We start from the raw sequence: 15,606 nt of genomic DNA on the forward strand, positions 1-15,606 counted from the left end.
AGACCGAAGAGTCTGCCTCTCCCACACAGCACCGGTGGGCTATTTATTTATTGCTGAGCATGGATGCTCATAGTGGAGAGGATATATTAAGTTATTAATAGGGACAATCCATTTAATGGCAGGGGTTATTTCATGTATTAGTGGGGTCATGGTGATGCCTATTCATTTAAGGGGGTGTGATGGGACTATATTTAATGATGGGGTGGTTTTGCGCTAATAATTGGATGTGGGCCGAGTTTGGGTAAAAGGAGGCTATTTATTAAATGTGAATACTAATTATTTAATTCCAGGGAAGTATCTGGGGAAATAGATTTAATTATCAAACGTGGATGATATTAATTTAATATTGAGGCTTTTTAGGTGAAAAATATGTGTATTTATTTATTTAATGTGAATGGCAATCATGTAATATTGGATTATATAGGGAGATGGGGGCAGTTACTTATTAAATGTAATTATTGAAACTATTTATTTAATATGGGCTATTTGGGAGGGAACTAGGTATATTTATTAAATGTGAATAATATTAAAAAAGTTAATGGCATTGCATGTTGGGGTTAATAGACTTAATAGCATTCACGTTTAATAAATAGATGTACGCTGGTTGCAGGTAGGGAGGTATAATGATTAAACTTAGATGCTATTGATTTAACATTGGGGCTAGTTGGGGGACTGGAGGACTAGAGGGTTCACTCATTGCTAGACTTCCCACATTTCATGTACCTATCCTTTTTCCTCAAACAGGGCCCCAACATTTCAAGATCCAGACAACAGCAACTAAACTGAAGACACAAGCAACATGTAGTCAAAGCAACAAGAACAGGTAGTAGAACTGCTAACTGTCCTGATTCTGCTGGGGCAGTCTCGATGTTGGGTGACAATCCCACTCAGTCATGACTTTGCCTGACTACAAGTAATGCAAGTAATACTGCCAACATGTGCAATTAGTTTGTGTTAATGTACTTCTGCATCGGAGAGGACTTAAAAAAAAAAAGTATTACAAGTAAAGTCAAAATTGAGCCCACTTTCTATGTAGGGCACTGGAAAAGGAGGTGATGGCTGGGTTTTATAGGGAGGAGGAGGAATCCGTTATTTTTCCAGAGCCCTGCCTTAGACTGGAAAAAAACATAACCCACATTCTGTGCACCCTATTATGGAGAAGTTAATTCTAAAAAGCTTAAAATGACATGTTCAGGGAAAACATGGTAACTAGGCTGGAAGCCCCAATCAACAAGTGTTGTGTTCTTCATTTCTTAAACATGTAAAAACAAATAAGCAATATACTGTACATACTACAAAAAAACAACTACAGCAATACGGAAACTATAAACTACAAATTAGATTTAGTGATCAAATATTAAAAGCCCTGCCCTTAAACAAAAACATGATGGGCACTACGTGTACCTAAGTAAAGGCCAACTGAGGTCTATGGAAAATATTTATGTTATGAGAAATCAGAGCTGGGATAAGGTCAGGAAAGTTACATATTGGCATTCATAGTTCCCTGCTGTGTTTTTAAAGCAGCACAGGGCATAACTGCACAGTTCCAGCTGCTCAGACCATCTTCCAAAACCAATAGTCTCAATACAATGACTGCGGGCGCTCAGAGCATAGAAACTTCAAATAACTCAAACATACTTTCTCACTCACTGGCATAAAAACAGCAGCAACAGATAATGGATATTAGGAGTGTACAAAGTATCTGAACAAGAACATGCCTTTAGCCTTAGATGGAATAATTTCAGAAATGAAAGGGTTATTGCAGCAACTTGGTGTGAATGCAAAAGAAAAAAAAAAAGTGCTTTGCACATCTTCTGTGCAAACCGAAAACCCTAATGTTGGCACCCATTCCCTAGCACAATAGTGCTATTATAAGGGCCTGTTAATATGCTGACTGCGCCTCTCTGAGGACGACAAGAGCTGGATGAATGGTTGTGTCACTGTTTCCTTTGGCACACGTCTGGAGCACACTGAACTCATTTGGATAAGACCAGTGCTCCCAGGTCATGGGATAAGCAAAGATACCCCATGTATAGAAATCTTACTAAATAGTGTGAAGCCTAAAAATCTGGAGCAGCATCGCTCTGGAAAATGCTAATATAATGCCAGTGGCAAAACAGAACTATATTTTGTTGAGATGAATACACACTTGGTTTCTTCATTCTTACTTGGTAAAAAATCTTATGTAAAATATAAATTATTTGGCCAAAGTGGGTCACAGACATGTAAAAATGAAGAGCTGCGGTAGAAATATTTGAACGTTGAATTTTTACGGATGCTGGCTCAGTCATTAATGCTAATTTTGAACTTCCTATTGCCATAAATGTTTACACAGTAGAGCGCTGAGCAAGTGGGTTATTGTTTATTCTGTTTTTTAACGAGCCTTATGTAAGTGATCAGTATAATGTAAGCAGTGGCAGATAATGGTCTGGCTGGATAAGAAGGGACACAACGTAAAATGTTATCATTGCATACAAATTTTTTTTGAGGCCGGGACTGGAGAAGAACAAATGTAATTGAAAACAATACTGTAATGTAATAAACCTGGACAGAGACAGCGTATACTAACGCAAAGTTCAATAAATCAATGTAGGTTCACGACTATACAAAGGTAGCAGAGGCCATATTTAAAGAGCGAGGCAGAACTACCATCACACCTTTCCTAATGCATTCTAATGTTTGAACATGCTGTTCCCAATAGTCCCACCTACTATACCCCAATGTCTCACAGTGTCCCCCAATGGCAGGAAAGAGAAATATAGTTAAAAAAGTCCATCAACCTATTATACATTCTAGCCATTGATGCGAAGGAAAGCAAAACAATACCCCAGTGAACCAGAGGCAATTTGTCCTAACAACCCAATAGATAATAATCAGATTAGTTTCCTGGATCAATCACCGCAATAATGTAATAAATTATAGCCATAAGTAATTTTTGTAAGAAAGGCATACACAATCCACTTTTAAACACAGTTAGTTAGGATTTAAAGTGGCACTTGAATAAATAATAAAGAACCCTGAATATACTTTAAAGGCATTGTATACATTGTACGGCAACATATAAATAAACCTATTCACACTGCACTTATTGTTAGGTAAGACAGGATATTGTTTGCATCTCTTCCTGGCTAACTGAAGCCTTGCAGGGGACATGTTAAGATAGACATTCATGAGCAACCAACCTTCCGAAAGACAACATAACAGAAGAAAGCCAATGGCAGGAATGGAAACAAATACAAATTAAAACTCTGGTGAGGGTCTAGGCACGCAGCACTCTCTCAATGTAAGTGCATTTATTCACAAAATAAGACAGACTGAAGAGAAAGCAGCATAACAAATTAAGCTATATGAACCCAGTATAATCTGATTTCAGTTCAGGTTTCTTTTCTTACAATAAGGGTGGACAAAAATCCTTAACAAAAATAATGGTTTGGCAGCATTATTTTAAGCCATTAGCGTCCCTCTGTGACCATCTCACTAGGTCAAAACACTTCAGGAGTAGGTATAAGTCCTATTGAGATATCCATCTAGACACACACCCTATAAGCACATAGCTTGGCATTCACTGACAGCTAGGGCAGAGAGGACCCAGGTGACTGATTAAACTGTTGACAGCTATGTACAACTGAAAAGCACATAATGTAATGTGCAACACCGTAGAGACAGCAGGATCAGTCGGAGGGTGACGCACCTATCGCTTTACAGACAGGAAGCATCAGTAGAAAATTTATGGAGACAAGTCTGATTTAAACAATGCTTTCCTTACAAGAAACTATATCCACTTTCCACCATGAACTCCCTATGGAGGATGTGAAGTTGAAAATCATACACAATATATGTTTTATCTGGCCATCTCCTTTAACCACATATCTGCAGGTAGGGATCCTTTGAGAATCAGTGGAATCTGGCCTGAGAAAACAGGACACCGTATCTGAATCCTAAAAAGCGCAGACATAGTTTGGCTACATAATAATAACCTGTGTAGACTTGCTATAAAAGTGTCCAGGAATAAATACTAAGCTCTGGATTTATTAAATTATGTAGACACACGATGGATAGCTACTAATATTTATGGGAAGCAGTGTACATTCCACGGAAGAGGCTATGCATACAATGCTGGAAACCGGTTATGGGAATGATGTGCAAGCTATAAGGCCATAATTTGAGACCTTAAGCATATGATTGCTCCTTTTTTTTGGAATCACTAGTTGGAGAGATAAGACAGACGAGAAGACTGTACCCGTGGTATCCATCTAGACATGTCACCGACAGCTATCAAAAAGACATGGAGCTGGAAGGGCTCCCTGCACAACATACAGGTAGCAGGACGATACTTGAAAGCAAAACAAAGTAATAATAACCCTCCTGAAGACAAAACGCGTTGGGGACGTTTTGGGGCGATTGGCTGACATATTTTATGTACATGGTTTGTGAAACGAGAAGCATCTCCTTATTATAGAGCCAAAACATCCAAGACATACTTCTGATTTTTGGTACGTGTGCAATTTTTATTCTGTTCAATAAATTGTCAAAGTGATTTTACACCATGGAAGCGCCTACTTGTCTTATTTATTTTTGGATGTATTTTAAGCTTTACTAATATAAAAGCGGACTTTGAGGAAACAAGGTACAGCAGTCTGTAAGTCTGTCCAGGGTGCCTCTGTGGGTACACCCACCAAATTTACAGCAGATTTATAGCAGTGCATCTGCAGCAATTCAGTGTCGCTATTCTTTGTTTAGCACATGTCAGCAATTAAGTGGGCTTTGTTTATGATTGGCTTTTTTTTTTTTTTAACACCAGTTTGTTTTTGTGAGCAATAAAATCAAGCTGACTAAATCACACCATTTGTGTGTATACATACCTAGACTCTTGCAGCTGTCATGGTCCTGCTCCAGAACCCAGCCATCGTAGCAGGAGCACTTGACTATAAACTTCTCCTGTGAGCACCTCTGACTGCAGCCAAGATGCTTAGGACAGTTGTTCTGGATCTGGCACGTCTTGTTATCTGGACCAGTTTCCATTCCCAGTGGACAAGAACACACAATACCTTCCCCAGGGGCTACAGTGCAGTTATGACTGCATCCACCATTGTTTAGCGAGCACTGATCTGTTCAAGAGAGGAGTACATAGGACATCAGATACTACAATAAAAATACAATGCAAAGCCTATAATAAATAACAATAAAAATATTGACAAAAATATTTCTAAATGACAGTTATGCCAATTATTGCAGTGACGTTGATGTACCAATTTACATATGCAAAGAATATACTCCTGTCATCCCCAATTATTCACATCAGGAACTATCGTCCCATTGGCCTCTTGAGAATTGGAGGGCAAAGTCCAAGATCTATAAGCACTCAGTGGAGAAACATTCTATCCAGTCAAGGAATGAATCACAGAACGGTTTTGTCACAATGTTTTACAGTGTATTCAGTCTCAGTAAAAACTTTCACACTCTAAACCTGAGACATTGAATGATGGATTGGGGGGTAGTAAATGATCAATGTAATCCAGGGTATGACACCAGTACAATTCTGATTAAATCACCTGTGGAGAAACTTATCAAGTGCTTGAGTAATATGAAGTATAATTAGGGACAATTACCATATATTCTTTGTTGGATGAACAAATCGTGTTTATAGTAAATGCCCAGTGATTCTTTGAGCTTAAGATAATATGAACAATCTGCTACATTGATTCCAGTAAATATATTTATGAATGATGGGATGAATCATATTTGGGAACTACATCAGGTTTGTTATTTTAACATATTGCTTTTATTGAATAAAATAATTACCCTGTGAGATGAGCGTTTATACATTTATTAAGTTATATGAATGTGCTAATATAAAGGGCAAACTAGAGCCGAGAGCGTAACGTGTTTATTTTTACAATTTTCTTAGGCTTGGTAATCTTTAATACAAAACACCCTGCCTATATTTTAAAGAGAATAATAAGCACCAATTGGGATTGGAGTGGTCTTTAATCATACTGTACTCCATAGATGTAAAATGCCCAACTAATGCTACTATCCTACGTTATCCTATAAAATGGCAACACATTACACAGCACTGTGCAAGTAATGAAAGCTAAAAGGTCAACAACTACTGCACTCTTCATATAGTTACTGCAGGATGAAGCGTACAGTGATAGAGAATCATCTCTGTATGTTTCGTCCTGCAGTATTAGGAAGAGGAATCTGCCAGTGACTCTGTAGTAGAGAAGGTGCGGGCTGGGGGAATATCTCCCCAGGACTGCCTACAGAGCGTGCCTTCTATAAACATTGGTGGATCCGCACTGCGATTTATCTGTACATCACAGTGTGTTCCTTTCTGCAGTGACGGAGGAGAATTAGTGGAAAAGATACAGAGGATTTCTACATCAGTCATCAGAACACTCCTCATATAGTGGTGTTACGTTATCATAGAACACTTCCTATTTCAATGACTATATTAGGAGTTTATGAGTGGAGGTTCTGGGGAAAGGAGGCTGGCCTGGGTGACAGAGATAGGAAGAAAGTATTTGGTAAAGTGGTACATTTTAAGATGATTGAACAGTCTTGTAAAGTTTACTTCCCTTAATGTTTATTTCCTCATGCAAATTATTTCACTTACCACACAGTTCTCCTTCGTCCGAGTAATCGCCACAATCATTTTCGCCATCACAAAGCTTCTCAGGAGGCAGACAGATGGACGTGTTTTTGGCACAGGTATGAGATGGAGGTTTACACACCAACATGTAACAGTTCTCTTCATCAGAGCTGTCCTCACAGTCATTATCTCCATCACACACCCAGGCTTTACTAATGCACCTTGCTGCATTAAAGAAGAGAAATCAGTGATTGGCACGCATGAAATGACTTGTGCATGCATTTAAACTAACCTTGGCCTTAAACAATGGAAGAAATAAAGATTCAGCTTAAAGCAGAAATCTGAGTGACCAACAAATTGTCAAATATATTAACAAAAGATTCAATAAAAAATGACAGTGTTTATTAAAATAGGTAACCAAGCATCAGCACCTATAGTATTACCACATTAATTAGCCTGTGTAAGGTACACTTTGGTGACCTCAACAGTAATGAGAACTTTGCTAGTGTTTTAATCAGTTCATGCTCTGATCCAGTAAGTAAATGTCACATTGCAGCAGTTTGTTCATACACCATGCTTGTCTGCGCTCACCTGAGTCCTTGCAGCCGAACTTGACATTGGGGTCACATGCATGTGTCACGCCATCACAGTTTTTCTCATCGCTTGTATCCATGCAGTCCGTGTCTCCATCACAGCGCCAGCGGCTGGGAATGCACAGGCCATCCAGCCGGCACTGGAACTCATCAGTGTGGCAGCCACCAGGGGGACGAGTTGCTGTTCACATGGTGGTTGGAGATCAGATTAAAAGTGACCAAAGATTAAAGGGGGGAAGGGGGGATAAAACTGAACAACATTCCTTCAGATAAAACACAATCTTTATTAATTTTATTGACCCCTTTTGCACTACAGTTTGTATAACAGAACAGAAAGACAAGTCCTGCTGCTTGAGGCGGCAGCCTTATAATAGAGCTATCCCTGTCAGCCGTAAGCTTAGGTGCGACAAATCTACCCATCAATGTCTTTCCCAGCATGTAAGTATTAATCCTCTATTATCCGCACGTCCTGGGAGGGAATCCGGGTCTTCTGTTTGGACTAAGAGGTTTGAGAATTTGTGCCATTTGCAGTTATTCATAGTTAATGTGACATAAGAAAAACCCACAAGAAATCAACATGGACTTGTTCTCGATGAGGACTGGAAGAAGCTTTTTAAGCCTGTATAACTTCCAATGTGCAGAATACATGTGAGCTTTTCCAACAAACACTGAATTAATGTTGTCAGAACTCACCAATTGTGCAAATATTAAGTTACTTGAGTTTATACATATATTAAGATCACATAATAATAATAATAATAATAATAATAATAATAATAATAATTTTTATTATTATAATTCAAATTGAATAGATAACAAGCTTTATATATTTACTAAGAAAATATCTACATGGTTCGTAATTACAGACATGACCTCTCATCTAAACTGTGCAGCAAATACCTAATCTCTGATTCTACGAACCAAAGTTCAGAGTCTATGCACATCCATTGTAATGCACAGATACGGCTATAACCCAAGCATTAGAATCAAAGCCATTTAAATGTTGTGGCAATGTTTTTTCATTATCTGTTTATGCTCATTATTTATATATACAATGTGGAAACTGTGCCACTGCTTGCCATTCTCACCTTGATTGGTGCAGTTGGCATGGGTCTCATCACTGTAGTCACCACAGTCATTGTCCCCATCACACGTCCAGTGCTCGGGGATGCAGCGGCCACTGTTGCACTTGAACTGAGTGCTAGAACAAGAGTGACTGCAACCGTCTTCATCACTGTTATCTCCACAGTCATTGTCTGAAGATGAACAAGGTTTATGGTTATGAAAACATAGGTAGAGACAGACCAAGCAAGGGTGCGAATGTAGAAAAATGAATAAAGGAGAGAGATAAGGCGGCTACCTCTAGCACAGTATGACAACTGGTCATAAACAGGGGAATTCTACCCCAATGACTTACATCACTGCATCTATGGGGATTTCACTACCTACTAACCATAAGCAGGATGTTTGTTTCTTAAGGGAAATACAGAGATATGTTAAGTGGGAAATTGTATTCTCATTAACAAACCAACATTACTGCTAGATTTAGTATCTGGTATTTTGATGTGATATCAGATGATATAACTGTGCACAATTCACCATTTAATACAGGACATCTCAGAGGTTTGGCTACATCAGGTCATACAAATTAATCAATAAGCTTGAGTCTTTTTTTGGCACATTTATAGCAAGAATAAAAGGAAAGAAAACATGTGAGAAGGAGCATCAGACAGCTCAGGATGAGCATTTAAAGTGTACAAAAGAACAAATCTGCAAGCTTGAAAAGCATAAGTACAAAAGAGACATCCTGCCCCACCACCAAAGCTTAGCTGAGGGTATTCCAGCTTCAGATGACACTATTTTATTGGCTAGTGCATGCCCTACTGCAACTTTCACCACGTACATTGCTTTATCCCTTTTGGCTTCGCTCTGTGCTCTTCAGCCATGTATTTATATAATCAATTAGTAGTGTTTCACACAATGCTGCTCTGCACTGGATAGACATGCATTCATTTACAAGTGTTTTTTTCATTCTATCCAAGAGCAATGGAAACATCCTGGGCCGATTCAGGTACAAAAATGGATGAAAAGCAAAACAAAGGCAGAAAGAGAAAGCTGTGTCGTTAACGTTGCAGGAGGACACATAAAAGACAAAAAAATAAAGTCACCTAAAGGTGAATATCCTCGTAGTCAAAGGGTCCTAAATGTAAGTATCATAGCTTCGCAAGCAGTTGAATAACTGACCAATTTACTGACACATGTCCATTATTAGCTGTCAGGTATCAAGTCACACAATATCCCCTCCCAAAATACAAAATAAAAAAAAATAAAAAAAAGAGAAGAGGTCCCCAAGCTATACTATCTAGAGAGAAAATGAACACAGAAACTGCATAGATCATTACATGCACCATATCTGAAGTGAAGGAGAGAATCTAATGCCTGACAGGGGTAGATTTAGAAACTAGTTTGTGTCACGAACAAGCCGACAGCGTCAATCGAGCAGAATGTTTCTTTATTACAGAAAGCCCCAAAAAAACTACTGGGACATCCTATAACCTTTTATCTAAACATTTTAACAGTTATTTGTATTCACAAAAAAAGTTGACGTCATTATGAAAACTAATGATTCTTGTAAACATCATATATGCACAATTCAGTTGAATACATAACCTATTAATAAAGCAGCACTGAGGATGTTGGCAAATACGTAGTTTCTCCAATGACGCCACACAAACTCCTACACTGTGAAGCTTATGGTTAGATTTGCAGATAAGCCAAAGAGGTCACGGGCTGGAGTGGCATTAGAGTACAAGGCAGCATGCAGATAGTATTTTAGGAATTAAAGATTTTCTTATCCTGCATAAGGGATAGAACTTAAAATGAATAATGGAAATGGTGTATAAAAATTATACCCATGGAAATAATATATTTGCCATAATAAAATTAAAGATTCAGCCCTAAAAAAAACAAAAAACAAAACACGCCTTGTGCAATTGACAAGTCGATTACTAGAGCTGCCTGTTGATCAGCTTCATCGTTCTACCACTGAATCGGCACATATTTTCACTGTAATCACTTTGCTTGTCTTGTGGCGGAGTCTTAAAATTATTTCAATTTGTGAAAAACCAAGGTTAAAAAAAAAAAAAAAAAAAAAAAGGGCAATTAAAAAAATAAATAGTAACGTTAATAACTGCACTCTGGAACAAATGTATGGGAATTCTTTTTTATACACTCTATAATCTATAGCCACAAACTATTGTAACATAAAGTTAACGCACAGTAACCCATTAAACTCCATTAAACAAATGACAGATTTGTTCATGTGCTGTTCCCGGTGACCTAGACTAGGCTTCTGACACTGTTTTGAGGAGTACAGCTGCCCACAAGGTCAACAGATACTACTATCCCTAGCTGGCTGGATGGTGCATGTTGATCTATGCACTAACCGGCAGACTTTGAACAGTTCTTTTCGTCAGAGCCATCCTCACAATCTTTTTCTGAAACAAAGAGAAACCAACCAAAAACAACACATTCAAGACATTAAAAAAAAAAAATGACACAGAACAGAGAAGAAAATACATACAAACATAATTACTCAGGACAGACAAACTGCACAAAAATGGACACCAGTCTCCAAGTATCCGTCAAGACCTTTCTCCCTTACACACAAAAGCCTACTGATCAGGGTAGTGTGGAGGGACAATGGGAAAACAAAATAATTCATTTATTTATGTATATTTTATAATATGAGGGATAACCCATTCCTGACTATAAATGATAAGGGTATTAGAAGTCACTGAGGAGTCATGTGACCATATAAATGTACTAGGCTGCAGGCATAGTGTACAGATCACAGACATACAAAGTGACTAATAATACCTGTCAGTTTACAGTATGGGGTGCATGATCACATATTTTACACACGTTTGCCTAATAAATACTGAATCACTGACATTAGGACTCTCAGATTATACAAATACTATTTGCAACTGTTTATACGTATATTTCCAACACCGATGTATTATATGGAAAGAACCTTAGACCACACCGTACATTACACATAGTGTACCCTCATACTTAGCCGTACATAATATTAAACAACGTGTTTGCAGGAACATAACCCCGGCTGATATAGAATACACTGTTTTAGACTATGTTTGAGTCTCAAATAATGAATATACTTAAGAATGCACCTTTTTATGTATAGTTAAACATGATATATTCTAAAGCTGAGGCAACTGTTTTTTTAAAGTGTAAGAAAGGCCAAAAGAATCCACCACATTGGTGTCTTCAATGGCAGTGCCATTTTCTTTGTCTTTTATATTTGTTCATAGTCTTAAATAATTTCTCTCAATTTTTACATAGTCTGATAGGAAAAGTCATATTTAAACAGTCACACAGAATATATGTAAAGAGAACGACTGTGCTCCATAAAAGGGTGCAAACCAATCACCCCTGACTTAACGAATTGCTCGGCAATGATCACAATAAAGGGAGGTGGTGTGAACTGCACACCATGAGACAGATGGTAGATTGTGGCCCAAAGAAATGTGCTACATCAGTAAAAGTTCAAATCATGTCAGAACTGGAAAGACATAATATTGTGCTTATTTTTGCTATGTACTGGTGTGCAGGCTGTTGCACTCTGCTTTCAGCCAGTTTAGGCTCCAAAAGGCTCCCTACAGAAATCTTCAATGGGCTTCTAGGCAGATACCTAGCCTACTGTGCTCAGAGGGTCCCCTCCCCACCTAAAATATATTGAGTTCCAATCAGTTGCTGTAACTTTTACATGCATTTGTGACCATTGCTAATAATTTAATATTGGTGGCTTTAAAATGGAAATAAGCGAACAAAGTGAAACTACTACTTATTTCAAAACGTTAGGTATAAGGCATCTACTTATGCAAAAGTTATAAATTGGCCTTTTACCCTTTTATTTTATTAAGCGGTTGCAGCCTTAATGTCTCTTAAAGTGGGTAGCACCGTGATATACAGCAACATAATAACTTGTATAATAATTGAAATGTTCTTTTTAGCAATATGGTATGTAAATGGACCAATAAAGTGTTGCTAGCAGCACAGTCTCTATATCACAGTGACTAACAATAGAGGACAACTTCTACGGAAACATTCGGCATATAGTGAGCAATTTCTATAAAATGTCCTCATTAACTAGAGCGGTTCTCACATACATGAAAAGGCAGGTCCCACTCTACAATAAATGTTGTTTAGTTCCACTTTATATACTGTTCATGTGCTCTATAACACAGCATTCTACACTAGAGACACGTGTCAGGCTGTCATTGGAAACTATATTAACATCTTAAAATGACTTTATTTGAAACTCTAGTGGACTGACACAAAGGTGACACCTACCGTTATCACAGCGCCAGTTTATATTGATACAGCGACCGCTGTTGCAGGTAAACTGCGTATGAGGGAAACAGGTTGGGTAGGCTATGGATTAAAAACAAAAACAAATAGAATGGTTACAACGTTGGATCACATTTCTGGATTTCCTAAAGAAATTATTTGACTTCTTGCTTTGAAATATATGTTTTGTTGACGTGTACAGAATTCAAAGTACAAAAATTGTTACGAAAACAGATAAAATCAGTTCCACAACAGCAGCGATGGCTTACATGGGCACAGATGAGCTGTAATCTGTTCTGCGGAAACAGGAGTAGCGAAACATGATCTCAGAATATAAGACACCTTTAGTATGTGACTGCTGCTTTATCTAGCATGTTTGTGAATGCCTGCCACTTACATATGGGTAGCAGAGTGTGTCTATATAAGGTTTCCATGTAGTGAACATTTCCTTTTGTGTCATAATTTTTATGAAACCCTGAAATCTCTTTTGTCTGATCTATTGAAAATGCTAACATTTTCCCAAAGAGGTGTAAGTCAGAAATACAATTTAAGAATGTTTTTGAAAAGTAAGCTACAACCTGCAACGTGACGACAATCCCAGAGATAATGGGAAAGTTCCGCATCTTTGTGTATATTTTGGGAATTGGCTACTCTGAGAAAGTTCAAGCAACTCAATTAAGAAGATAGAATGAAACGTACGTCACGGTAGCTTCTGGAAACAAAAGGTTTTGTTTAAGTGGAAAGTAGCTTGAATGAGGATTCATAGCATTTGTGTTTGTAAGTAATGTTGGATCCATGGCTTCCCTGAATTAATAGTGCAGCCTAAGCCTTTTTGGAAGAATTGTAGTTTGCCTTATACGTTTAGGTGTTCAGTTTTTGGACTTCTAAGCCGCATACAGTCTCTGATTTACATCATCTGGTCAAATGTTAAAGTACGATAATAATGAATGCACTACTTGCCAACACTGTATTTGGCAGCATACATTTATACCCAAAAGGTTTGGGGTTTTTTTGTTTGTTTGTTTTTAAAATCTTAGCCAAAAAACAAAAGCCACTATGTTTATTTACCTATTATCAGGATCTAGGACTACAGAGTAATGACAGCATTACTCCTAGTAAAAAAAGACATATGTTCTTTGAAACAAACATAAAAAAGTGCAGACAAATGAGATTTTTACTTATGATTACCTTAAAAAGGCATGTGTTAAGTCCCACCCTCAAAAAGACAAAATGTGAGGTCCTGCCTCACCCTTTATTAGGTCCCCTTCCTGCAGGGAAGAGCCATGTAGACAAAGCAGGAAGAGCAACAAAACAAAGAACCCGTCAGTTCTGAGAAACAATAGAATTCCCTAAAAAGCCTAGAAACTGGTCTGACAATGTCAACGGGCTAAAGACAACCAGAGATATCCCCATTTTGCTTTTAATTAAAGATTTATCTTTATGTATATTCAAAAAAAATCTCTCTCTCTATAAAAGAAGTTAATTTGTTTATTTGTTTGGTTGTTTGTTGGCAAATATCTTCCACAGCTCTCAAGCTAAAGCTGCCAAATCTTAAACAGCTATTTAGTATCGAAGTAGTAACCAATTAGACTACGGTATATAGCGAAAACTAGACAAAGTGACACATATTGAAAACATAAATTTTTGGTTATAAACAATTGTTTGATTGCTGGTAGAAACCTTGCCACAAAAAACATAACGACAATGCCACAAAGCAACAAAACTTATTTTCTAAATAGTATTTTTGGTCTATTTAACAAATAATTTTCTAATATTTAAAAACTGCTACACATAACAAAATCGGACCCGCACAACGCCGGGTGACCCTGCTTGTGTGTTGCCTGGGTTTAAATCTTCAAGTTAGTAAGTTATTAGCAGTTTAACAGTTCTTCCAACACACCCATGAGGTGGCTGCCCAGTGTTGTTTTTGTGTTTATATTAAATGTCTTCCAAATCCATTCAGTGGGACCCCAACCCCCCTAAAACCTGCACAGGATCCAACTGGACCACCTTGCGTTAGTTTCATCCCAATTGCTGTATGGAAGTGCAGGGAGGTCCAGTCAGATGTTCTATCCTTCTGTTCACAAGCTTGGAGAATGCTCCCAGTCCATAGGATGCTAACACTCATACTACTAATAACACTGAACTTCCAAAACACATGAAAAAAAAAAGGCAAATACAGAACAAACAAAAACAAGAAATGTAAGAACTATTTATATATTAAGATAATGTGTTTCTAATAAGTGAATGTCATGGTCTTTTCTTAACAGGAAAAGGGCAGAATGTTTGCATAGAATTGATGGCATGGTAAGCTTGCGGAGCAGGAGGTAAGGCCGCTCACTCACTTACCATAGAGCTCATTGGAAAGGTTACCCTCCTGAACTGCAGGCTCACAGCATTATGAGTTCCTAGCTTAAGGTAACAGTACAATACCAAGACATTGCCTCAATCTGCTACATAAGCAAGGGGGGGTGTAGTGGAGAAAAGAGAGAGCGGTCAAAACCTGTTTCTCATTGAAAACGATCAGATCTTATGAAAGAAAACCGGCAGCACGCAGAGGCATGTTCTGTAATTCTGTTAATACTGCATGTATACACTATAAGAATACACTTACAAAAAGTTATGGGAGACACTTTTACAAGCACTAAGGATCACTGATAAATATGTCACTATTTTAATTACTGTTGCGCAACCCAGACAAGATGAAGAGATACATTTCACAACAAACAAAAATGAACAGTAACATATTCAGTATCTATTTCCAATTGTAAATAATGAGCAATGCATTTAACAAGACTTCCGGAGTGTCCAACTAAAGGGCCAGCCAAAGTGACTCTGGAAACGTTTCAAAGGGGCCAGATTAAGGGAATACAAAAACACCACAAAAAGTTTTACAGTAACTATCCTTATTATAACAGCAGCACAATGTATTTCACAAAGGACGTAAGAGTTGCATCATATAGCTTTATATAAATCTGGAAACGAAGTCACTGATCAATCATAGACTGAGAAAATAAAACCTATTAGGGCGTCTCTAACAACAAG

At 37.8% G+C, this 15,606-nt stretch overlaps 1 protein-coding gene across 1 annotated transcript in view; it reads right to left on the reverse strand.

Annotated features, from left to right (window-relative positions):
• The window catches only part of LRP1 (LDL receptor related protein 1), a 255,697-nt gene that overhangs the window by 118,975 nt on the left and 121,116 nt on the right, over nucleotides 1-15,606 (reverse strand). The window contains exons 19-23 of the mRNA XM_075199407.1: nucleotides 12,565-12,645; nucleotides 8,277-8,444; nucleotides 7,187-7,369; nucleotides 6,620-6,820; nucleotides 4,863-5,108 (exon numbers count right to left, since the gene is read on the reverse strand). Of these exons, the coding sequence (XP_075055508.1) occupies nucleotides 4,863-5,108; nucleotides 6,620-6,820; nucleotides 7,187-7,369; nucleotides 8,277-8,444; nucleotides 12,565-12,645 (879 nt within the window). The remainder of the gene's footprint in view (nucleotides 1-4,862; nucleotides 5,109-6,619; nucleotides 6,821-7,186; nucleotides 7,370-8,276; nucleotides 8,445-12,564; nucleotides 12,646-15,606) is intronic.

This window comes from Mixophyes fleayi, chromosome 2 (assembly GCF_038048845.1).
Source record: "Mixophyes fleayi isolate aMixFle1 chromosome 2, aMixFle1.hap1, whole genome shotgun sequence".
Lineage (NCBI taxonomy): Eukaryota > Metazoa > Chordata > Amphibia > Anura > Limnodynastidae > Mixophyes > Mixophyes fleayi.